Genomic DNA, 23,918 nt, shown 5'->3' on the forward strand with positions numbered 1-23,918 from the left:
TTACACAGCATCAAGGCCTTTTCTTCTGCTCATACTGCCCTGCCAGCAAGTAGGTTGGAGGCACACAAGGCGTTGGGAGGGGACACAGCTGGGACAGCTGACCCCTGCTGACCACAGGGCTACTCCACATCATGGGATGTCATGCTCAGCAATAAAACTAGGGGGGAAGTTGGTGCTGGGAGGGGGCTCTGCTCGGAGACTGGTTGGACATTGATACACACACACGCAGCCCGAAATTAAAAGTGGTCTAAAGAATATATACAATCACATCCAAAACTAACTTGTACCTAAATTGCTCAACCCGACAACTGAATGAGAATCTTTCGGAAACAAAAATAAGTTAAGCTACACTAAAGCAAGTTCCTCCTTGGACAGGAGACAAAAGCATTTTGGGAGAAAAGGGTCTTGTTCCTGGCAAGTTTACAATATCAGCATATTCTAAGTCAATATGCAAGACAGAAAGAAAGAAGGAAATAAGGGGCAAAGGCACAGTCAGATTGACATGCAAAATGACCAGTTCTGCATTTTAATGCCTACCTTGAAGTACCACCCTGGGTGCATCTTCAACTCCCATAATCCCATAGAGGCTCACAACATTTGCCAGTCTTCATTCTAACTGTATGAACATTTCTTTGTGGCTACAGCACACGCTTTATCTGAGCTGGAGACACCTGTGAATAGCTCTGGTCCTCCTAGAAGTGACTGTAACAGCTGTTTTTCTTTTATTTTACTTCTTGGCTTTACCTATGTTTTCTCTTAGTTAAACAAAGTATACCTTGTTTAAATCTGAACTTTAATCTAAACATGAGTGTTGATAGACAGGAACAAATGTTCACTTATGCTTTATTTCACATTTGAAGGAGGAAGAGTCAAGGAGAGGCCACAGTTTCAGCACTGCCAAAAAGCATTTATAGAGGATTTGGAAAGGACTAATTTTTGTGGTGTCAAAGGTGCAGCGGAGTAGATATGAAGCCAAAATGGCAACAAGTGAAATGCTTTAATCCCACAGGAACTGCACTGGCCTAACCCAGCATTACAATGAGTGTCCTGCTCTTCCTGGGATTTTAAAAGGAACAATGCAGATGAATACTTAGGTGAAGACTCCACACTTCACTGCCTGTTTTTTAGAAGGTCCACAAACCTAACTACCTATGGGATTCATGTTAATTGAATTCAGCTATTGATATCTAGACAGACTGCAGCTTTTCATGTCCAGGAGCTCAGAGAAATTTAGTTTAAGTTCTGATCTTATAAAGGCCTTATGGTAGCTGCTCTTTTGGAAGGTTCTGATTTGCTGTGGCCCACGGCCCTAAGATGACAAGTTAGCAATGAATGGAATTTCCATCCCTGATTAAAAATTCAGCTCAATGTGACCCTGACAACATGATCCAATTATGATGTTAGACCTTCTTTCAGTGGCAAGTTGGACTAGATGACAACCAGAGATCCCTCCCAACTAAATTATTCCATGGTTCTAGATCAGTATCAAGGGGAAATCCATTTACACTGTCTTCAGACTTTCAACCATACTTTGAACATACCAGTGACAGTCCTAACTAGAAACAAAAAATTTTGGAAGAAAGCTTCTGTTTCTTTGGCCATGAACAGCAGAGGAACAGATCTGTAGGTGTACTTTATGTGTGATGTTCTAGTGCCTGTAGAACTCGGGCATCTTGTTAAAAATAAACTGTTAGGTTCACAAGTACATTCCCTGTTACTCAATGCACTGTTAAGTTCACCGAGTACATCCCCTGTTACTCATGGCACACAACGGGATCTGTGGAAAATATACCTAAATAGACGTCATCAAGCAACTCCTGATGCAAGGAGAAGACTGTATCAAGATTCTCCCTGTAACCCAGTAACTGCATACAGAGGTCTCGGACTTTTCCTCATGCCCTATTTACTAGTTCAACACCTGTGCTTAGCCTCCTGTCTTTTTGTACAGCTTAAATCTATTCAGGCAGGATGAGCACTGGCTCAAGATAGTATACTTATGCACTTCACTTGCTATCAACTTACAGCTTACCACAGTTTACTCAGTCCTTCACCTAAACAGAAGAGAAAAAAGCAGACTGTTTGCAGAAGTCTGACCCTCCTGGTAGGTCCTGCCCACTATCCTCCTTCTCCAACTTTGCCCTTTGGTTGTAGGTAACTTACAACATCACACAAACACAGTTTACATTACCTGTTTTATATAAAATAACGCTATTAACTATGCAACACAGCACACACAAAACAAGGACATTATTTCCCACAGTAATATTTTAGTTAAGTGAATTTTAGGACAATAAAGGTATATTTTACCCTCCACAGTTCTGTAGCAACGGGCTGATGTGGTGGGTTATCACAGTATATGTCTTCCACAGCCTCCCTCCAGAACTGCATTCGCATGAAACCTGTAGTCTTCTGAGTTATGGAGTCTTTAATCTGGAAAGGATACATCTGGAGTGAAATTCACAGTTCCTTTAAGGCACTTGGTCTGTCTACACTGAAAAGACAGACACAGGACACAGGCAAACTCAGCAGGGGAAGTGCTCAGTTCTGAATTTATGTTTATTGCTCATAAAGCATATGAGCACTATGAGAGTTTAAAAAAAAATATCTTCACCCATGAAGGTTAAAACCTGGGCAACCCTAACCTTAGCTTTCTTCCCAGAAGTATAAGAAGAGGTAAAAGCAGTGAGGAAGCGTCACAGATTGACAGAAGCGCTGCTCACAGAAGCTGATGAGGGGTTTTACTTGGTCAGCACATTTCCTGGATTGTTCCTTTCTGGCAAGTGTTACCAACTTTCTTGGTTGCACTGGCAGTTTCTGGCCATGTAGCAAAGGGGGGAGACTGCAGCCACTCCACTTCCACAACTGTCTAATTAGCTTCCCTCCCAGCAGCGTTTCCATCACCTAGCTTCTGCCAACAAAGACCTGGGACTGATTATATCATCCAAGTTTTTGACAAAGCTTCTACAGATATGGCTTGGCAACCCATTCAGTCCCTGCATTTGAAGCCAGACATAGATGCAGTCACACAGCAGTATCAAAGACCACAGCCTGTTTGTTATAATTTATTTTTAAAATGCATGACAAAGAGGAAAGTCAGAAAAACTATACACATAAACAAAATAAATTGGGGGAGGCTGGCTACTTTCCAAGGGCCATTCAAAATCAGAGGTTTGTATTGCACTATTTATATTATAGTATACTACATGATAGTACAGAAAGTTAATCTTGGCAAAACACCCCCTACTAGTGTAATTTAGAATTTGTAATCTTTGTAATTTAGTGTTATTTTACATTTCCAGAGTTCACAAACATATTTTAATACCTGCCTGAGCCAGTTCCACATTGAAAGCTCTCAAAGCAAAAGCAGAGGTTCGAGATTCTGCAGGCAACAGCAGAGAACACAGAAACCCTTCATAGTCACGCTTCCTATAAAAGAATGAAAAAATACATTTATTATTTACAGCTCTATATAAACCGGGTGTGCTATTGCTTAGCACTGAGCTCCAAAAATAGTAGCAAGAAGTTATAGTTCAAAACTCTGGCTATGCAAAATCAGCAGCTTTTAAGCTTATTTTAAAAAAAGACAAACTCCAAGACAGAGAGGATGCTGTCTGAACTCTCAGCGCATCTCTCAAATCCGTATCTCAAGATATTTGGCTAAAAGCATGGAACCAGGCTGTGGCAGAACTGCAAACAGAATCCAGATTGTCCAACTTCCAGACTTCTGTTCCAAACATGAAACCACATTTCTTTAAAAGACTGTGATTTGGAGCTTGGCAAAAGAGCACTTGCTTAACCAGTAAGTTTTTGTTTATTGGCAACTATATTCAAAGCATAAAAACTCTGGGTCTCGGCAGTTTCGCTGCAGGTAACTTGTGGCCGATCTAGAGTGATATGCCTTTGTTTGGCCACTTGGGTGTGCCATTAAATTAAAAACAATCAGTGCACAGAATTGTAAATTGCAAAATCATACATAATGGCAGCTAATAAAAACACTTGGTCACCTCTGAAAAGCTAAATTGCTTGTTTTGAAATAACGTTTTTGTGTACTTTCTGATAAGACTATAACCTGATCCTTCATTAGAACAAGACCAATAACCCCAAGTTTCACCTCAAAAGTGGAGAAGCAGGTGTCAAGGAAAACATATTTTCTCATTTTCATGAAGTCTGCTGTTCTTACATGTGCTCATGTTTCTTTTGAATGTGAGCTTAAAATAGCAAACCTAAACTAAAACCAAGGGTTATCAGGGTTGCTACTTCAAGCATCAAACAATCAGGAAGTGAGACTAACAGAGGATCTTACCCCTACAATACACAGCAGCTGATAACTAGCAAATCCTTAAGAGTTTTCGCAACAGTTGTGAAACTTGTTTCAGGGCTTGATGCAAATTTAAAAGCACCAACCAAAAAAAAAAAAAAAATTTATGAATTTCAGAAGGCTTTGAAGGTCACCTTCATATTAAAGAACAGGTGCACAAAACCTCCCTCAATTAAGACACTCTGAAAAGTATTATCAGCTCAAAACCTAGTATTTTTTTCAAGGGTGACTAGTAATACCTAGTACTGCCCACCCTGGGCAGAGCTCCAAGGTTCACAGCCACATTTTCCTAGTTCCAGTTTCGCAGTTTGCCTGAGTTGTTTATGCAACACAGAACCACCTCTATGTTACACAAAGTACAGGTCAGCACAACAAGAGAAGTTTCTCTTCCATCTAGTAATGGTGGTGGCATATTGCAATGTTTTTTTCCTCAATTATTCTAAGCTTAAAAATTAAGTGTAGCAAAAAAAATACTATTTTTTTTCCATTAGTTTTCCTACTTGAAATGTTACTGCTGACCATGCACACCTTTGTATCTTTTACAAGCATCAGTTTGGAGATGATCCCGTTCCACTCTTTCTATACATGCTTGGAAGTACTCTCCCTGCTTTTGTCAACCATCTGTCTAGGACAGCTGTATCCAAAGAAAAGTTACTTAAGTCTCTACAAGGAGACTTTTTTTTTTTTTTTTACTCTGTAACTCTGAACTCCCGTGGACTGGAAGGCAGCTAAGGGGCCCTGCACATCGACTACAGTCCAGAAGCCAAGCAAGAAATGCCACTTGGCCTGGGAGCCTCTGAGCTGCGCTCCAGCTCCTCTTGTGGCATTCTGGATTTGACCAAAACCGGGTGGTTTTGGAGACAGGGACTTCCTCGCCCTCTGGGTTCAGGTCAGTGAAGCTCGGTGAGCCCTCTGTCCAGCTGCCACATTCCCTCTGCTTTTGCTCATTTTTCCAGGGAGTACTTCAGAAGCTCGGCCATCTCCCGGCAGACAAGTAGACCTGAAAATATCCGTTATTTTGAAACGCCCACTTCGGTGATCCTTCTCTCCAAAAAGGCGAAATGATGAAATGGAAACGTTCGATATTTCAGAGAAACTGCTACGAAAGAAGCGGGGGGGAGGGCGGAGACTGCCATCGGGCTACACCGTATGGGGCGAGAGGTGATGGCCTGGAGTTGTGCCAGGGGAGGTTTAGCCTGGGCATCGGCGAAAGATGTCTCCACGGAAAGGGCTGTCCAGCCCGGGCACAGGCTGCCCCGGGCGGTGGTGGAGCCACCATGCCTAGAGGTGTTTACAAGACCGGCAGATGTGGCGTTTCGCGGTGGGCTCGGCAGTGCTGCGCTAACGGCCGGGCTCGGCCACTCTAAAGGTCCTTCCCAACCCCAACGGCTCTACGCGGCTGCAGTATCTGCCCGTTTTGCGCTGCCCCCCGCCCCGAGGCGGCGAGGCGCACCCCACCCGCCGGCCCGGGCCCCCGGCTGCCGCGGGGGGAAACCCGGCCGCCTTTCCCGGGAAACTCCGCAGCTGCTCGGCCAGGAGGGAAGCGCCCGCAGGCCTCCCTCTGCCGGGCTGGCCGCCCTCCTCCGCGGGGAGCGGCACCCACGCGTCCGCAGGCCTCCGCGGCGGGGCACTCACCGCACCAGCTCGGCGCAGTACTGCACCTCTCCTCCGGGCGCCGAGCGGCTCCAGCGCGCCGCCGCCCGCCCGCCGCCGAGCCCCGGCCGCCCGCCCGCCGCCCCTGCCAGGCGGTAGCAAGGCCCGCGCCTCAGCCCGGCCCGCGCCATGGCGGCCGCCATGCTGCCCGCCCCGGCCGCCGTTACCCAGCGCCGCCGGGCCAGCGCCGGGTCAGCGTCTAACGGAGACGGTACCGGTAGGTGGCACCCGAGGATGCGCGGTGCCGGCCCGGGGGTTGTGGGAGCGCTACGGCCTTTTGTTGTCCTGCAAATGGCGCCCGCCCGGCCGGCCGTGCCTCAGCTTGCCCCGCTTCCCGAGGCGGGCGCTGGTGGCGGCCGTGCGAGGTGAATTCCGCCGCTCCCGGGGAAACCAGGCGCTTAGGTATCTTCACCGGGTGCCCCAAAAACCTGAGGAAGCTGAATTGTCAAAATCTAGCTATGGCACAGGGGACGTACGGGAGTGGCCGTGGGACTGGGAAGAAGCCTCAGGGCCTGTTCGCTCTGTGAGGGACGGGGGGGAGCAGGGCAGTGCTGCCTGGCCAGCGAGGCAGACCACAGGGTTAGTCCTCCGTAAAATGGGGTGTTCCAGTTTTGCAGCAGAGGCCCTACTTCTCCGCTTGGCTGGGTGAAGGGTCTTCTGATACTGTACAGGGTTATTTAGAGACAGAAGGGCCCTGTTATTCCTGTAGTCATGGCCAGAGTAGCCACTCTCCCTCCAAGTTTAGCCTGTATGGGAAAAGCCAGCAAATACATAAAAGTGCCACCACGCTTGAGAGCAGCTTCATCTTAACGCTGCACCAGCCCAACCTATTAGTAACTAATAGAAGCAACAGCAGTCTGGTTTTTCTTTCTATCCCCAGCCTTGCCATCCTCTTCCCTGGTGCTAGCTTTGATCTCCATTTTATAGTACAGTAAGTCGATTCAGGGAGTTAAACCAGCAGAAAACTATCCACTGCTTGCTTTTGGTTTTGCTGAGTTCATTTGCCACCAGTTTGGTGCCTTGAATCAGCTCCCTGCATGGTCAGCGGAGCACCAGCACCAGCACAGGGTGTTAGCAGGACAAGGGGCTGGGGGCTGGAGAGAGGGTAGGATTTCCTATGCATATGTTGATAAGCTTAGCTGTAAAGTGAAGCCACACAGTAAATATGGGGAGAATTTTGAGTGGGCAGCGATGTTCAAGTGACAAGGCATCTGTCTGGAAATGAGAGCAAGCCTTTATTTTGTGCCACAGAGACGACAAGGAGAGGGAGGTTAGGGATCTTGCTTAAGCATTATTTATTTTATTGATTAGTGGCTTTTATGGGTTTACCCTGAGCCTTTCTTCTTCCCTTTTCCTCGTCTCTAAAGTTCTTTTTGTCTTGAAACTCCGGATCTTGTTCTAAACTCTTGCTATGCCCTGAGCAGGATTTATTGTTTGTCAGGGCACCCAAAGGAGGTCATTTAGCTTTGGGTGGAGGCTGAAACTGCTGTTGTTTAAGTTTTCAGAGAGAACCCCTAGATAAACCAATCCAGCTCTTTCAGCTGCTGCCAGTTCCTGGCAGAAGGGTTACATAAACACACTCTAAACCTCAAGGGTATTATAAATAAATCTTATAAAATATTAACTTTTGTTAATCTCTGAATGAACCAAAATGGTGCTAAACTGATTTAAACCCTTAGTACAAAAGAATAAACCAGGTGTCATGTAAGAAACAATAATCCTGACCTCTTTCTCAGTGTGCTGACATTTGTTTCCTATTGTTCTGTACCTTTACTGGTTCGTTAAATTACAGGGGTTTTTTTCTTTAAACAAATGTTTCATGTGTTGTGTATAGTTATTGAAAAAATTCTTTAAATCTGTATAGATTCTAGTAAATTGGCCTTTTGTGCTGCCGGCGCAGTGGGAGTCATGATTTGGCTTAATGTTTTAGTGAGTTTTTAACACTGCATATGAAAAGTTAAGCATAGTAAGGAGTGTCTAAAAATTTTTTTTTCATGATTTTGTTGTGTTAAAGAGCACATTTCATCACCTTTTCCAATATTTCTCTCAGAAGCTGAAAGATGATTGTCTGTCTCTCTTATGAGTACTTCTTAGTGAAGTATTTTGTCCTGCTGACTCATCAGATAAAACTTTGAAATCCTTGGACAGCAATGCTAGTGGCAGCAACGGCTGGTTTAGATAGAAGTAATTCAGTTATTTCTCTAACCTGGAATTTCTGAATAAAGACAAGTTTTGTGTCAGGAAATACTGATCAGTTACAGCCAACCCTTGATAAAAGAACAGCCGGATATTATTTGTCAACGTATAATGAGAAAAAGGAGCCCTCAGCTGTTCCATGATGGCCAAACAGAGGCTGACCTTTAGGAGGTCTACATATATTCACGTGCCTATACCAAAAAAGTCTTCATGGAGAGGAGAATGGGGGACAGAGAGAGACCTGCCTCAGAATATCTAGTGACCAGAGGCTGAGGTCTTCACTGGGCTATGGGAGGCTGGCACCCATGATCCGTCATCTGTAGTGACAACAGCAGAAATCAGAACAGTGATCTGACAGGTCTGTTCTCTATGCTCACATGGGCAAGGATGTATTCTCCCACTCTCTGATTTTCCTCTTCTGAATAATCCTGGATTCATTCCAGTATCAGAGTTAAGGAAAAATCAGTGTGTTGTAACAATAGTGTTTCCTGTCCAGTTCCATGCCTCAATCAACAGGCACATGCAGCTATTTTTACCTGGACTCCTAAAAATATTCAACTAAAAATCTTTGTTTAAAGGAGTAGACTAAGAAAACATGTTTAACTGCAGTCGTTTCAGTCCTGGCCACAGAATAATACATTAATGCATGTGGGAACAAGCACTGGGCCACTTTAAAACATAGGTTTTCCATTTTCCATGGTTTAAACACCCAAGTCTTTAATTACAAGGTAGACAGAAAGTTCCCAAAGGATGTTGCAGTGGAGGGGTTTTGTATCTGTTGCTGCTGCATGTGTTTATTTTTTGTAGGTTTGTCTGTAAATAAATTGCTGGTAAACTTTCATTTATTTCTTGTTACTGTTGTGCTCTTTCACTCCCCAGTTCCAAACACATATAAAGTTTGTAGAAGGAGCTATGCTAACAGCAGTGGGAAATAAAGGTCTCAGTGATTTATGGAGGGTGAGGACCACTGCATGCTTCCTTGGCTGTGTGGTGCTGGACTGAGTTGGAGTAACTGTCCTTCAGAATGAAAGGAAACAGCATTTTTTCCTTATCCACCGCCTCCTCTGCCAGCTGTGAGCATACTCCACTGCACTCAGTAGGTATTGCTGCTCATCTGATATTCTCAATCCTCCTGTGGTTTTACCTAAGATTCAGTTTTATTCCCATGAAATGGATGGATCTATCAACAACACACTTTATGTACACCGTCAAGGAACGGCCAGATACTACCAACTTTCAGTTACTCCTGATTCAGACTGCAGAATTGTGAGTGAAATAGTGGTATTCAGGTCATGCAGCTTTTGTCGCGTGACACCTTTTGATACCTATCTTTTGTTAGGATAGTCTCTTATCTCTTTTTAGCCACTGGATTAAAATAGAACTTCTAGAGAGTAGAATAAGGACATGTCTTCAGAATATGGACATAGCTTCAGCACTCGCATCATGCTTATTAACCTTGATCTCTCTGGTTGTGAGTTACTGACCCTTTCTGACCAGGAACATCTCCACAGCTGTGCCACATTATTTGAACATACAAACAGGCAGAAGCAGAACTTGGGGCCACATTTTCAAGGGCTTAGCACTTCCTAAGTGCCCGGCTTCCACTCTGAGATCAAAAAAAGACCTTCAGAATTAAGAAGCCTTTGCTATTAATCTAACAATTTCCTTTGAAAATCCTGCTCTCTGTGGGGACAATGCACTCCCTTCAGAATTTTGTCTCTAGTTTTTCAAGAGCCATCCTAAAACCTCCATACTGTCATGAGAAGAGATGACTTACCTGGCTACTCTTGCACAGAAGCACAGGCCCACGCAAACACAGTTCGGTTCCATGTTGTTGCCTGGGGTGACACACATACAATATCAGATGCAAATACAGCAAGTATTTGAATGGAATTCACAAAGCGTATGCTTTTAAGATAAAATAAAGCCAAGTCCTGCTGCTGCTGCTGCTTTGGATGCAAATGTATTTGTAATGAACTCTTGTTTTTGTATGTATCCCTTATCTTGCACCTGCTATCATCTGTGTTGTAAAAAGCTTAGGGGTAAGCCTGCCAAGTGATACGCCCCATCTGTGCTACCTGGATAAACAATGTTAGCAAGAAACATGCAAACTGAAAAGCCACAAGTTCTTGACAGACAGGAACCAGCACTTTTTCTCTGGCTAGCAAGGACAAGGTCTCTGTGTTCTTTCAACCAGTTGCCAACCTTTTCTTATTTAAAATTCTTGTGAAGTTATTGGGAGGGAGATGAGAAAGAGAGGAAGCTGGGGGTGTGCAAACTCATTTTTGGTGTGCAGGTGAAGTCAACTGCAAATATAACAAGGATTTCAATGGAATCCACTAAGTGAATTTATTTTTTACCAGAGCCAAAATAGAGCTAAATGTTGTCTGCTGTGCCTGAAGGCAGGTGTATTTGTTGTGAACACTGCTCTTGTTTATCTTTTTGCTTGGACCCCTGCAAAACAGACTAGCACTCCAAGCGAGGGAAGGTGAATTAATGGGAAACTGCATCACTAGGACTTGTCCCTGACAAGTCTAGAAAGAAGTGACAGCAGATATAGCAAGGTGAGAGAGCCCTCAGGCATTTCAACAAAGAGGCAACAGTAGGAGAGAACAACTTATTCCAGAACCTTATCATGTTCTACTGAGATCTCTACATTTTCCTATGTTTTCTTTTTTTAGGAACTTACAGCTGGGAGCATTACTGAGTAATTAAAGCACAAGGGTGGCAGCTTGGCTTCTGAAGTCCTGTCATTGAGCTCCTGTGACAACACATGTACTGTCTGCAATGGTCACATCTGAGAGCAGCTGACACTTCGTGGTCCCTGGGCCAAGTCATTTTAACTGACTTGCATCTAATCACAGTTCAAGACCTTTTGGGTGCACAAGACACATCACTACTGGGTATTGGCAGAGACACAGGGTGGTATGAGACCTGTTCCACCGAGGAAACATCCACAGGCCTGTTTCCAGTTTTGCTACCTGAGACAGAGGGGATGAGACCAGCAGCAGTCCCTGTGGCTGGGTATGGACCACTCCCTCTTCTGCCATTCATCCTCTGCCCTGCGCTCCCTGAGCAGGCATGCTGGTGCTTGCTGCTTTTGTGTGTTAGAGTGAGGTAAAGGGTAGAACTTGGTATTGTGAGTGCCCTGTCCTAGACACTGAGCTGTAAGGGAGTTCACCCAATGCCATTTCACCAAAACTAGAGACAGAAGTAGGACCCACATTAGTTTTGCTGCCTGCCACATGGGGTCTGTATCGGCAAGAACTAGGAAGGATACTGCACCCTGATCTGCCCCAGCCTTGTCAGTAAAAGAGGATAATTCATAAACTGGTTACCTTGGCAGAGTTCAAGATGACGGCGCCTTTTGGCACTTGGATACATTCCACCAGACACAAGGCAGGAACTTCTGCTGTCTTCTGCTGTTTAAAACACTGGTGGCCTGAGGGGATCCCTCATCATTATGGTCAATTCAGCCTGACCCCTAACCTGTCCAGGAACTTTAACCAGGCTTCAAACTTTTGCAGGGTTGAGTGTGCTGCCAGGCATCTGAGCAAAACATTACAGATTGCTGGCAGTGCTACAGCATCCCAGGCACCCTTGCAGCCTCCAAGGCTCTTGTAACAGCTCATAAAAGGGCTCAGAGAAAATTTTCTGTGCAGAACAGGCACTCCGGGGGTGTTGCAGGTCAGGCAGCGTGCCCGTCACAGGGGATGAGACAATGCTTTGGGAAGTTCACCTGTAACAAATGGCTGACAGCAACATGTCCAAAACTTATAGAACTACAAGGACACCAACACGGATTCATTCCAACTTGACTTTTGCTCTCTGCCTCCCAGTGGCAGCCTCCTTCCCTGCTCATGGTATGAAACTAGCCTCTTCTCCTCTGTCCTTCCTTCATCCCAGCTTCTCATGGCCTGTGCCAGGCAGTCCCAGTGAAAGCAGGCCGTGCAGTCAGCTGCTTAGCAAGAGAGTGCCCCAAACCCTGAAAGCTTCTTTTTGAAAAAAGTTTCTTTTTGAAACCCATTGTGCAGGGGTGCAGGGCTGCCAACCCCACTGAAGTATCCTTAAATGATCTGACAGTTTTATACAGCGCAGACCATAGGGAACAATTGTAGGGACAGGACTGAAGAATACAGAGTAGAGACACCCACACAGACTCCTGAGACACTGTTCAATTTATACTCATTTAAAAATGATTGTTGAGAAGATACAGGGTTTCCTAGGATTGGTCCCTGAGGTGAGTAAGGGATGCTGATATACAAGAGATGCTCTCGACAGCCAGCTCTGCCAAGATGATAGCACCTAGAGCCATGCACAGAAACAGGATCTTGGGTGTCTAAGTATCTTTTTCCTGACAAAATATTGGGCACTTACAGGTCCTCAGATCAGCAAGCAGGGCCTGCATGCCCAAACTGCTTTCTGCTGCATCTTTAGGCAGCCATATCCCCTCGGAAACTCAGCATGGTTCCTCAGAGGTCACACAGAGTGCTTCTGCCCTGTCACATCGGTCTGCCCCATCTCACATCGGGATCCTACTCTTCCAGCTGTCCACATAAGCATTCATGTTTGCATTTTTTCTCCTTACATACCAAAAGGAAGCCCAGGCATGGGGTAGAGAATAGCTCTAGCTGGCTCTGCTTTGAGCACAGGGGGTGGACCAGACAATCTCCAGAGGCACCTCCCAGACTGACAGAATCCACTGATGCTGTCATTCTGTAACTGAAAAATATAAATGGTAGTACCAGTCCTCACTGGATCAACAGAAAGCACTTGAGTATCCTTGGGAAGAGTATGTACAAAGTAGTAGGAAATTGAAAGTACTGAAGAAACGTGCAGAGTAAACAAGGAAGCTTGACATTTCGGTTCTGGACACCAAACTCAAGTAACTTCTCAAGTGCTTCAGGGAAGTGTATAGTTAGTAAAATATCCATGTAGTCAGGCAATAATGCCAGATTTATTTTCAAGGGTGTTTTTTTCCACGAGAGGAATCTGCAAAGCAGAGCCATCACAGGTAGGGAAACTTCACATTGTTCAGCAGTTATCATCCTTGTTTACAGATGACGTTCTTACTCCTAGAAGAGAATCCCTCCCAGCTCTGTTTGGCCAAAGTGATTTGTCAGATCCTGGGGGTCTAGGAGAGGGGACACACTTGGGCAGGAACTGGGAGGATCTTCTGTAGAGGATTTCAGGTCACAAACATGCATAGGAATTTTGATACTGAATCTGCAGTGGTAGGTAGAAACATTCTCCCCCAGACTGATAAGTGGCCCTTATCAGTCAAACAACCAGCAAAGTACAGAAGTTGCTGGAAAAATTAGATGCCTAGTTGCTGCCCTCCTTTTCACTTCCCCACATTTTTCTGGTGGTGTGGGATCTCAAAGCATTTCTAAAACACCTTTTAAAAACCGTTTTCAAATCCACAAACAGTCCAGAGTTCAGTTCTGAGCATTATAAATGGTTGTGCTAATTAAATGCAGCTAAAATAGTGAAAAGAGTTGCAGAGCAGACGAGATCAATGACAAAACACCCTTAGAGAGCACAGAAGGGGAAAAAGTGCTGATGCAGAAAGGTGATTTATGACAACTCTGTGGTTGCTGAAACAGAAGAATTATTGAGAACCTTGAGGAGAAAGGAGCTTTAGGTTGGAAGATTGACGACTAAAAACCATGGAGAAGTAATCCTTTCTGCATCAGTATAGCAAAGCTTCAGTTCTGGGAGGCAGGTCAATGTAGGTCAATGCTTGCACTGGAAATGCTAAGCTGGGGAACCTCTCTAGTTGCTTCCTTCCCCCCCATTGCCTCCTCCCCACCCCCTCTTTGACAAAGGGAAGCCAGTGCATTTCGGTGTTGCAATTTCACATACTGAGCATTCAGCTCCACGGTCTAACTCTGAACCAAAGACTCCAGCACTAGGCAGCTTGGTGTGAGATAAAATAGGTTGCTCTGAGTACAGTGATCCTTATTTTACCATAGAGTTAGCAAGTTATTAGATGTGGCTAGCACCGAGGTTTGGCGTCCGTGTGTGTAGGGGTCCTTTTCTCATCTTTTACCCTGTATAAGCCACTATCGTCTTTTAACATGAAAACATTTCAAGATTGGTCTGGTACGCATAGACAACTGTGAGTTACTTTGTGGCCCTCCAGTAACTGCGTTAAAAATGAAGCAAGGATAAACTTTTCTTCGAAGTGCCATTTTTACACTTTCCTATAATCTGAAAACATTATGTGAAAATGCTTTCTCACTGTATTCTACACAATAAGCACTATTCCAACCTGATCTGTAATTCCATTGCAACACAGGATGAGAATTTGAAACTTTTAGATTTCTTTTGGATGAGTGGATTTACATATTTGAACAATGATACTGTGACATTTAGACAGTTACATTATTTGATGGCTATCACAGGCTGTAATTACGCCTAGTTGTCTCACTTTAAAGATACAATTTTCTTTGTTTCAGGAGGTTTCAGCCAGCAATTAACTGCAATTGGATGGCATTTCAATAGCCAGTCTCTAGCAAACTCCTATGATGAGTCACAACATTGGCAGATCATGGCACATGTGGTGGTGTAATGTCATGTAACAGCAAGTGAGTGTCTTCTGTTAATATTTTAACGACAACCATCTCAAGTAGACCACATTTTCAGAAAGTGTTTGTTATTCACATGTAACGATCTGGGTTGCCAAAACACCCTTGGAGGATAGAGCTAATAAAATAAGTAGCTAGTTAGTAAAAACTCCTTCATTTAATTTTATTGTGTGGAAAGTAGTATGTTTTTCTCGCATGAGAAAGGCCCTGCTGCTGTCTGGAAAGTTTACATATGGCCCTGCAGCTTTCAAATTGCTCCAGTCAAAGATCTCAATCAGAGATTTGCTGCACTTTCACTGTTGTCGTTTTGTACATCTGTATGTATTTCACAGATTGGTTTTATTTGAAAAGCAATGTATAGCTGTAAAGTATTAGTCATTAATCTGGCACCATTTAGCTGTAAATTATTAATCATTAATATAACATCATTACATGCTGGGTTTGCATTCTGATTTCCTTTGCTTGATCATTAAATAACGGATTGCAAACAATGTGCAAGCTCACTTTTTGTTTCCTCTGTTCCTGAGACGCATTTCAGAAGCTGCCTGTTGTGCTCCTTTCCATCAGAGAAGCAAGCAAACCTGCCCAGCTCAGCAGGCCACTGCACTGCTTCCTGCTCACCATGACTAACGCAATTACACCAGAAGGAAGTTTAAAATAATTTCGTTAGTGTTTGGAGGATGAGGTTCATCTTCAGCCAGACCTCAGACCTTGCTTTCCACAGTGTTTGGATCACTGAAATACTCTTATATAAGCCTAATTGACACAATTAGAAGAATGACTCCTAACAGATGTGTGTTGCTGTAGCAACTTGGGGGGAGGGCAGCCAAAGTGCCCTCCATATTTAACAAAACAATATTAATCATAATAAGTAAAAGCACTTTATCCTTTTTATAAGGCACTTGCTCAGGAGCCAAGTGCCTTAACATGTTGCAACAAGGATCACTGTAATGGAGTTTAAATAATTTGAAGGCGAGTGAAAAATTCTCTCGGTAATAACCAAAATTACATGGAGACAGAGGCATAGTCAAATGTTGCCCAGATCTCCCTGGATATAAGGCAGGAAGATTAGCTGTTCAAAGCTTTGATTCTGCCGCCATAGGAACACTGGAGGAAGAAAACCACCAAAGGCATCTGTGGAAGCAGGAGGAGGCCTAAACTGCTGAGCTTGTCTCAGGTTTATCCTACCAAAGGGCCCAGTTGTCCAGTGAGAGCACTGTGGGCAGCCTTTAAATCCACCTGCCACCTCCTTTCTGTTAGAGGGACTCCAGGTTGTTCTGTGTTGGCAGTGGATATGGTTGTGTATGCAAGTGTCAATGGGTGCTGGCAGCGCTGTGAAATAATAACAGGCCTCCTGCTTTCCGTGTGGCACACCAGAGTGGGAACAGGTGCTTTGCAGAGTGGATCCAAATGGGTTTGTTCCTGACTCTTGTCTTGCCTGTCCCAGTAAACTTGCACATTTCATCCAAACGTGGTTTCTTTGAAGTGTCAGAGACCACGCACATTACCTGAGACCCATGACTTAGGACTTGTTTTCATTAAACCTTTTGATTTGGAGCCAGTGATAAGAATTTTGACTGGTATGATTGTCACTTCAAAGTTATTATTTTAACTAACACCATTTTAATCTTTGTCTTGATGTCTTTGCAACTTGAACAGTCACATTGTGTTGCTACAGAGTACAAGAAAAACCTGAAGTCAGCGCTGACTGGAACTGAATAATGGGATTTCCATTTCCAAGATGAAGAAGCTAGTAAACAGCATGAATAAATAAGCAAGTCTGAAAAAACAAAACACTCATCTTTTGGATGATCATGGAAAATACAGATGAAAAGGGATCTCAAGAAGTCATCTATACCATCCCACTCTCTACAGATGGATTAATTTTATCTCTGTCATTCCTGACTAAGTTTTATCTGATCTCCTTTTAATAAGATTTACAATCCCCAGGCAATCTAGCTTAATGCATCACTAGCCTTATTTTTAGAAAGTTTTTCCTAATGTCTAACCAAAGTCTATTTCTGCTGCAATGGAATGTCTTATTAATCTGCAATATCTTTATTTTTTAAGACTGCTTTCATATTTCTGTCAAGTTTCTCTTCACTAGAGCCAGCACCCCCTATTTCTCCAGTCTTCCCATCTAATCTGTTTTTTTCTAGAGCTCTGATCACACACATTGCTCTCCTTTGTAGCCTGGTGAGTGTTTTATCTCCCCCAAGCATGGTGCCCCAAGCCAGGCTCACTGAGCTCCAGATGAGCTTTGCCAATACTGAGAAAAGTGGAAGAATTACTTCACTTACTTTATAGCCTCTATTTATATTTGTACCTCTGAGTATGTAGTCTGCTTTTTTTGAAAGAATATGCAACTTCCAGAATATTTCTGCAGGGCTGCTCCCTACTCATTTGCTCTTCAGTCTGTGTTTTTGCAGTGACCAGATGTAAAATCTTGGATTTCCTATTCTTAAATAGCATCTTCATTTTCTTCACTAACAATCCCAGCTATGTAGTTAACTAATGTGACATTGCTCAGTTGAATATTAAGCTTATATTTTTTCCAACTTACTTTCAAATTTTTTTAAGCTTTATCATGCTGGTTTGTGTCTGGGCTCTATAAACCTTCAGCTTTGCTCTAGTTATAGTTCCAGAGCCCAGGTACAATATGTTCATGTGCAGCCTGCACGTGGCCCCTTCCCTTATCCTATTCCAGGTACAGTGGTATGATTATAGCTGTTTGACCTGTTGCACCATTGGGAGCTCAGCTTGCCCTGATAATAGCACAGTTATGTTTACTGTCCTTGCAGCTCTGGCAATTACATCTCATTACACCACCTTAATTATTCAAACACTGACATTTGAGTGTTAATATGTCTAAAATTCAGGCACAGAGAAAAAGAGTTCTTTCAACTTCAGCATCTTTTATTTAGCTCTCCTCTTGAACTGCCTGTTTTCTCACAACACATTCCTCATTCTGTCACAACCAGTCATGTTGTTTTTCCAAAAACCCTGGAAGACACTCTAAGGCCCTGCTTCTGCCAGGAATTTTGTTATATAAAAAAATTTCTAATACTTGACCACTTTCACCGCAGCAGGATGAAAGATGTATCTTTAAAATACATCAGGTAGCGTGTTTTGAAGAACTGGCACAGGTGAGGCGAATGACTCTTAGCCCCTCAGCTCCTGGGTTTGAGCCTTGGGGGATACCAGGTGCTTTGAGACTGAGGGCATCACTGTCAAGTTGTCGCATTCTGTCACACTGTCACTCATAGCCAAGAAAGCACCGTTTTGTTGTGTGTGTTTAGGAATTGAAGCATACTAACTTTCTCTAGGTTTTGGACCTCACAGCAGCTGGAAGAACACCCCAGGAGCAGCTCTACTTCACCTTACCCAAGAACCTTTCCACAACAATACGACTGTTTGAAAAGTTCTTAGCCTATAGTAAAAAGGGTTAAGTGCACACAACTCTCTTGCATCATCCCGGTGGAGTACCTGACTACCTGACCACATCCTCCACATCCTAGTATGAGGAACTTAGGCAGAGTTACAAGGAACTTATGTGGCGTTACATAGTCTGCCCAAAGCCATGCAACAACTTAACGACTGAATCTGGAACTACAGGTCTCTTGCTGTGATGACAGGACAAGACAATCTTGCTGGCAAGTTTTACTGAAATCTTTGCTGTCGTCTGGGGAGTTACGTTGTTATGCAGGGAAGGTAAACCTTGCTGTGAACACTAACTTTTCCAGACTGGAAGGGCATGTGGCAGTATGTCTCTTGCCTGGAGGCTTATTAGAACATATCTTGCAGAGGCTGAAACCTCATTTATTTGTTATTGTGTGGAGCCAGTTTTAAAATGCTATCTGAAAAGAGCTCTTCAGATGACTGTAATACCAGATTCTGAGTTGCAGCGATTCAGTATGCAATGATGACGCTTGCACCTGGCTTCTATGAAATGCTTATCCCAACAGGCAAGACCTCCCACGTTATTTATTCATTCAGCAGAGCTCAGCTGGCACAGAATGCTGGCATTCATCCTGCCTGACCTAAGCAAGAAAGGGAACCCGTCAATAAGTGCTTGGGATCGCCAGTCAATTCCTCCATGTGTGAACTATATATACATACATATATACTGTAATAGTACTGTATAAGTAATTATGAAATACACACACACATATATATTTGTATATATACTATGCTAAAATTAAGTTTTAACATGCAAGCTAAGGATGCGGTGAAGTATTGATTGGCTTTGTTACCAATGCAGTGCCTGAGACCTGAGAGCAGGAAAGGTCACATCTTTTTTACCCACCATCATCACCTCAGGCTCCATGGTGACAGACATTATTTGATCTTCTCTCAGAAGTACTTGGCTTTTTTTTTTTAATCGATTGGGGCCAATCTGAGAAACACTGGGCTCAGTATTTGCAAGAAACATCCGTGGCTGAAAAGAATAACAATGCAGAATCATGGTTCGTGGCTTTGTACCCTGCAAAGACTAAGAGATCTTTCAAAAATAATGGTAATTTGCAATCAGTTGGAGTGTTACAGTTGAAATCCAAGCACATCCAACCATATGATGTGATTCATATTACTTGGTGCTAAACTAATGTTGCTAATTCTTTTGTAACTCGTCACAACAGAACAAAGATAGTGCTCACTATTTTAGGAAGTATATGAATCAGTAGGAGAGCTAAAAGGAAACAAATGCATCGCCGGTGAGACTAAAAATGCCTCAGAGATGTGAACAATGTGTGTCTGCTGACTCTGCGGTTGTGCAGAAAAATTCAAGGAAGGGTTTTAAGCATGGCTAGCCACACAACAAAACATGCTTTGGGCTGGCAATTTAAGGAGGAAGCTGTCTTGCGCACCGTCTGTCATTCCCACATGATTTAAAACGCAGATATGCTACAGACAGAGAAACCTACTTATCCTCTCACTAAATATTAACTGACAATCATTATGAAGATGAATCTAGCATAGGAAAATAAATTATGGTACCAAAATAAGTTCCTCTTAAAGTCAAGCTATTGTAGTTGATCAAGCAGACTTGCCTATACATTGAGCACGGGATGCCCATCATCCTAACATCACCACTGAAATAAAGAACAAAAAGCTATGAAGGGTTAATAACCATGGTAATAACCCATCAAACATCGGAAGCATGTAGGAATTTCATAAACGTAACAAATGAACAAATGCATGTTCATTGCCACCGTCAAAAATTCACAGGTCATCTCTCCTTTAATGTGACAGTCTTAGGCAGGAGGTGTGCTTCTGGAAAGCCTCTTTAATCACAGGGCAAAGAAGAAAACAGCAGAAGAGCATGGTTCCTGGTTGTACACAGAGGTACAATAGGGTCTTTTATTACCAAGTGCTGAAGGAGAGGACAGGTTCAGGCAAGAGTAGTGAAAATATGCTGGACTTTTTCTAGTACAAGAGGCAAATATGAAAGAGGACAGACAATCCCAATGGAAAATGTTTGATGTATGCCTCTGGGCTCAGGAGAAAAACGGTTCACATAATGACACAAGAAGAGGCATCTGCCTTTGGCTCCCTGCTAACTGGCACTGCAGTACAGCACTACCTGCGGAGTCGCCCGACACACTCCAGTCTGACCTAAGGGTTCAAATGCTGATGATGAACTTGCTCTAGAGGAAAAAAAAAAAATTAAAAAAAATGCGCAGAGTTATTCAGACCATGGAAATCTATACTGACTTCTAAGAGGGTTTTTATTTTGACAGAGCGGAGGAAAAGAGCTCAAAGTGTCGCTAGGCTTACTGTTATTTTTTTAATCTGGCTATGATTTACAATGGCTTGCTGCCAATGGCTATTTGAATACCTGGTTTTGCTCTTGAACAATATGAAAAGCAGGAATTACATTTTGACAGTTTCTAAGGAAAAATAACTTTATTCTGACGTGGACTCTTTGCTGAAGAGGACAACAGGTTTAATGTTTTAAGATAATACTTCTTCAACAGAAAACTGAATCCCTCAACTTTTTCGGTCTGGTTTGGAGGATCATATCTGGTAATTTCTGCTTCCTTGGATCTCATTCAGCCAAATCATGAGGCTCCTACTAATGTCAAAACTAGATTCTTGAATTTGCTGAATTCATGCTCTAGAAATACAGAAACAGGTTTCTAACACCTGTTTTGCATAAAAGTCTGGAAAGGCCTGCTCTTACTCAAAACTTTAACTTGCTGTTTGGGAAAATAGCATTAGAAACTTGTGACTTACAGCAGGAACAATCAATCTGGTGTCCTTAAGCCAGCATTGCAGAAACCTTTGCGCTAACTAAAGTCAGAGGAAGAAGAGCAGAAAAGGAAGTGCCTGTTTTTGTTGAGACTGCTGTTTAAATCTAGACGTCCACTTCAAAAAAAGGGATTGACATTTGTGCAAGGACACAAATGTCAGACTGTGCTTTTTTAAGCTTGGATCTGTTCAGACTGCTCATGCTTTGAACAACAGGTTTGAAGTGTTTGTACCTAAATTTGGACAGAAAAGCTTGGACTCTTTTGAACAGGAGCTAGTATCCTTTCCATAAGGGGAAAAAATAGTATTTAATTGTGGTTAATCACAAACTTGAGATATTTTTAAAATTATAAACCCCAGCTATTTCTGCATAATGCATTCAGCTGGACAGACCAAGACCTGTCTGACAGCAGTGATCTTGCAGAGTCATGCAAAATTGCACAGAATCTCTTCCCACAGAGCACAGGACTTTCTGCCACAGCCAGATATCTGGAAGCCATGGAGCAGAAGGCATTAGGCTTGGTCTTAACTATGATTAGGTTTAGGGCATCGGTTTTTAACTGAACATTAAACCGAAACTTTGGTTTTGGTGGCTGTGCTGCACTCACCTTAAACCAATGACACACATCGGCAAAGATGAATGGTGTGGATGTTCCTGTACAGATATGCCAGGTTCATGCTACGTGGGGTCAATGGATTTGTTCATGCAGATCACTCAGAATGATATCAAAGTGCTTTGTTGCACATTATTTGGAAAGAATTTTTATTTGTCTGGAGGATATATCTTCTCCAAGGTTTAGAGGGAGTTTATTTTTCAGTCTGTGCAAGCTCTGGCGTCATTCTCCCTTCCTGCTACTCAATGATTCTAATGTGGAGATAGATCTGCATTCTCACCTACCATTTAAACAGGCACGTCTGTGGAGTAGGGCCTCTCCAAGAGGCACAACACATGGCAGTGCTTTGTTATAAGCTCAATGTGCTCATTGTAACTCACAGGTCTTGTGGTAAGAAGGTCAGTGTTTCTGTACTCCATGGCTAGACATACATTGTGCCTGCTAAATACTGCTGTAGTATTTCATCGCAGCGGGAACCTGGACAATAGGTCATGCCTTGCATTAATATGTAGGATCTTGACAAATCAATACAGTTCAAATAACAGGGGACAGCTTCCCAGTCGTTTACTATTCCTGTGACACAGGGCGCTCTGGACACACAGGGAAATATTTGCAGGCACAGCAATGGCTGTGCCATTAAGCTGCCACTGAGCACACAGAAAGTACGACAGACTCTCTGCTAATTCCTACCAGTAATTCAGAATCATGCAAGGGCATGTATTATTGGAAACATGAACGGTTCCCTTGCTCCAGAGATCTCTTCAGGGTTTGGGTTTTTTTTTTCTGTAATACAAATATAGAAGTCAAGTTCCACAAGGGAAGGCCAGTCAGCTTTTGTGTCCAGCAAGACCCGGACCAAAGTGACTGTATTTCTTTTGCTGTCTGAGGGCCTGATCTAACAACCATTAGAATCAATTGAAAGGCTAATTGATTTGAAAGACTTTGGATAAAGCATCTAAGGCCACAACCTGCACCATTGCAATCACCAGAAAATTTGTCGTTGACCTCAGTGAGTGTAGGATGAAATACCCAGGCTCTTGGTCAGCTGGTATTTAAGTTGACACACATAATTTATTTCATTTTAAACCATTCATATGCCTAAGTACTTGTCAGACTGGAACAATAGCACTGGTTGCCAGGCTGAGAAGTGGGGTAACTTTCAGATCTGCCCCTCTCCTGCCAACAGCAATGTGATATGGAGGGAAGAATGAGCAAGTCTGTTGTTTCCACCATTTTGTGACAATAGGGAATTAAGGAATAAGGTAAGTGAAATTGATGGAAAAGAAATTGAAAGCAACACCACAGAAAGAAGCGAGGTTCTATCCCTTTAATTACTTCTCAGAGGACTTTAAAAAATATGAACACTGGCCTTTTAACTTCATTCAGAGTCTGTGTTTCAAATACAACCCAAGCCTTCCTAGGGCTTGCCTACACTGGAAAAATACATTATGTTAATTGATTAACACGTAATGCTTAATGTAAAAGTCAATATAAACAAAGACTACCATGTTTAACATTTGTTGTTGTTGTTGTTGACCCAAGGTAACCCAGCTGCTAAACATGACAGTTCTTGTCTACACTAAGTGCTTTCTATCACCTTAATTAACATGTTCTAACACAATGTAATTTTGCAATACAGATAAAACCTTTGGGGCATTTATTCTGTAAATTTAATTTTCTGTCTCGCCTATCTTGAATTCACAGACACGCGCTGGTTCTGCTATCTCCCCTCCCCCCTTCAGCCTTGCAGCCACTGTCACTGAAAATCAAAGAGACTTTGTAGGGTTTTTTCATACATTGTATCAGCTTATAAACCAAAAGTTCAATCGAACATACAATCAGTTTATACCCCTCGATGGTGCCGATATAAAAATAAAGTTGATCTCATAATTCAGGAAGGGTTAGTTCAGTCTAGAAAAGTATCATCAAATACCAGACATCTGAAATTTTTGCAAAAAATGTTGCAAATTGTACAGCTAGCAGTTTGTCAGTCAAATCAGACAGTCTGCTCCCAGCCACAGGAGGACACTTTGCAGCATTTTTCCAGAATGTACTTTCTGCATTATGTTCTACATAGAAAAGCTTTGTCCTTACAAGGAAGGGGGGCGGGGGGGAAAGGTGTACAAACAAGACATTAAACACTGTGGTTAAAAGATCAAGAGGTTTATCTGGACTCCAGTAACTGTAAGGCAGTCATGTTGCACACCTTGTATTTTAGTAGAAAGTGTTACTATTGCTTGCTACAAATCAAGTTACTCAGCACTACTGAAACCATGAAAAATCCCAAATGGTTAAAGT

The 23,918-nt window shown here is 43.1% G+C and overlaps 1 protein-coding gene and 1 long non-coding RNA gene across 8 annotated transcripts in view; one reads left to right on the forward strand and one right to left on the reverse strand.

Moving 5' to 3' along the window:
* NDUFAF6 (NADH:ubiquinone oxidoreductase complex assembly factor 6) overlaps window positions 1-6,503 on the reverse strand; it is a 19,293-nt gene extending 12,790 nt beyond the window's left edge. For 2 of the 7 annotated variants that reach the window (XM_056333868.1, XM_056333867.1), the window contains exons 1-3: window positions 5,954-6,180; window positions 3,327-3,426; window positions 2,308-2,430 (exon numbers count right to left, since the gene is read on the reverse strand). In XM_056333868.1, coding sequence (XP_056189843.1) covers window positions 2,308-2,430; window positions 3,327-3,426; window positions 5,954-6,114 — 384 coding nt within the window. In that variant the 5' untranslated portion in view covers window positions 6,115-6,180. The other 5 variants (XM_056333873.1, XM_056333870.1, XM_056333871.1 and 2 more) reach the window with 4 other exon arrangements.
* Window positions 6,050-23,643, forward strand: LOC130147090 (uncharacterized). The gene is made up of 3 exons (XR_008821113.1): window positions 6,050-6,188; window positions 10,849-14,757; window positions 16,417-23,643. It is a non-coding gene; the product is annotated as an uncharacterized LOC130147090 (long non-coding RNA).
* The last annotated feature ends 275 nt before the right edge of the window (window positions 23,644-23,918 follow it).

Source organism: Falco biarmicus, chromosome 3, assembly GCF_023638135.1.
Source record: "Falco biarmicus isolate bFalBia1 chromosome 3, bFalBia1.pri, whole genome shotgun sequence".
Classification (NCBI taxonomy): domain Eukaryota; kingdom Metazoa; phylum Chordata; class Aves; order Falconiformes; family Falconidae; genus Falco; species Falco biarmicus.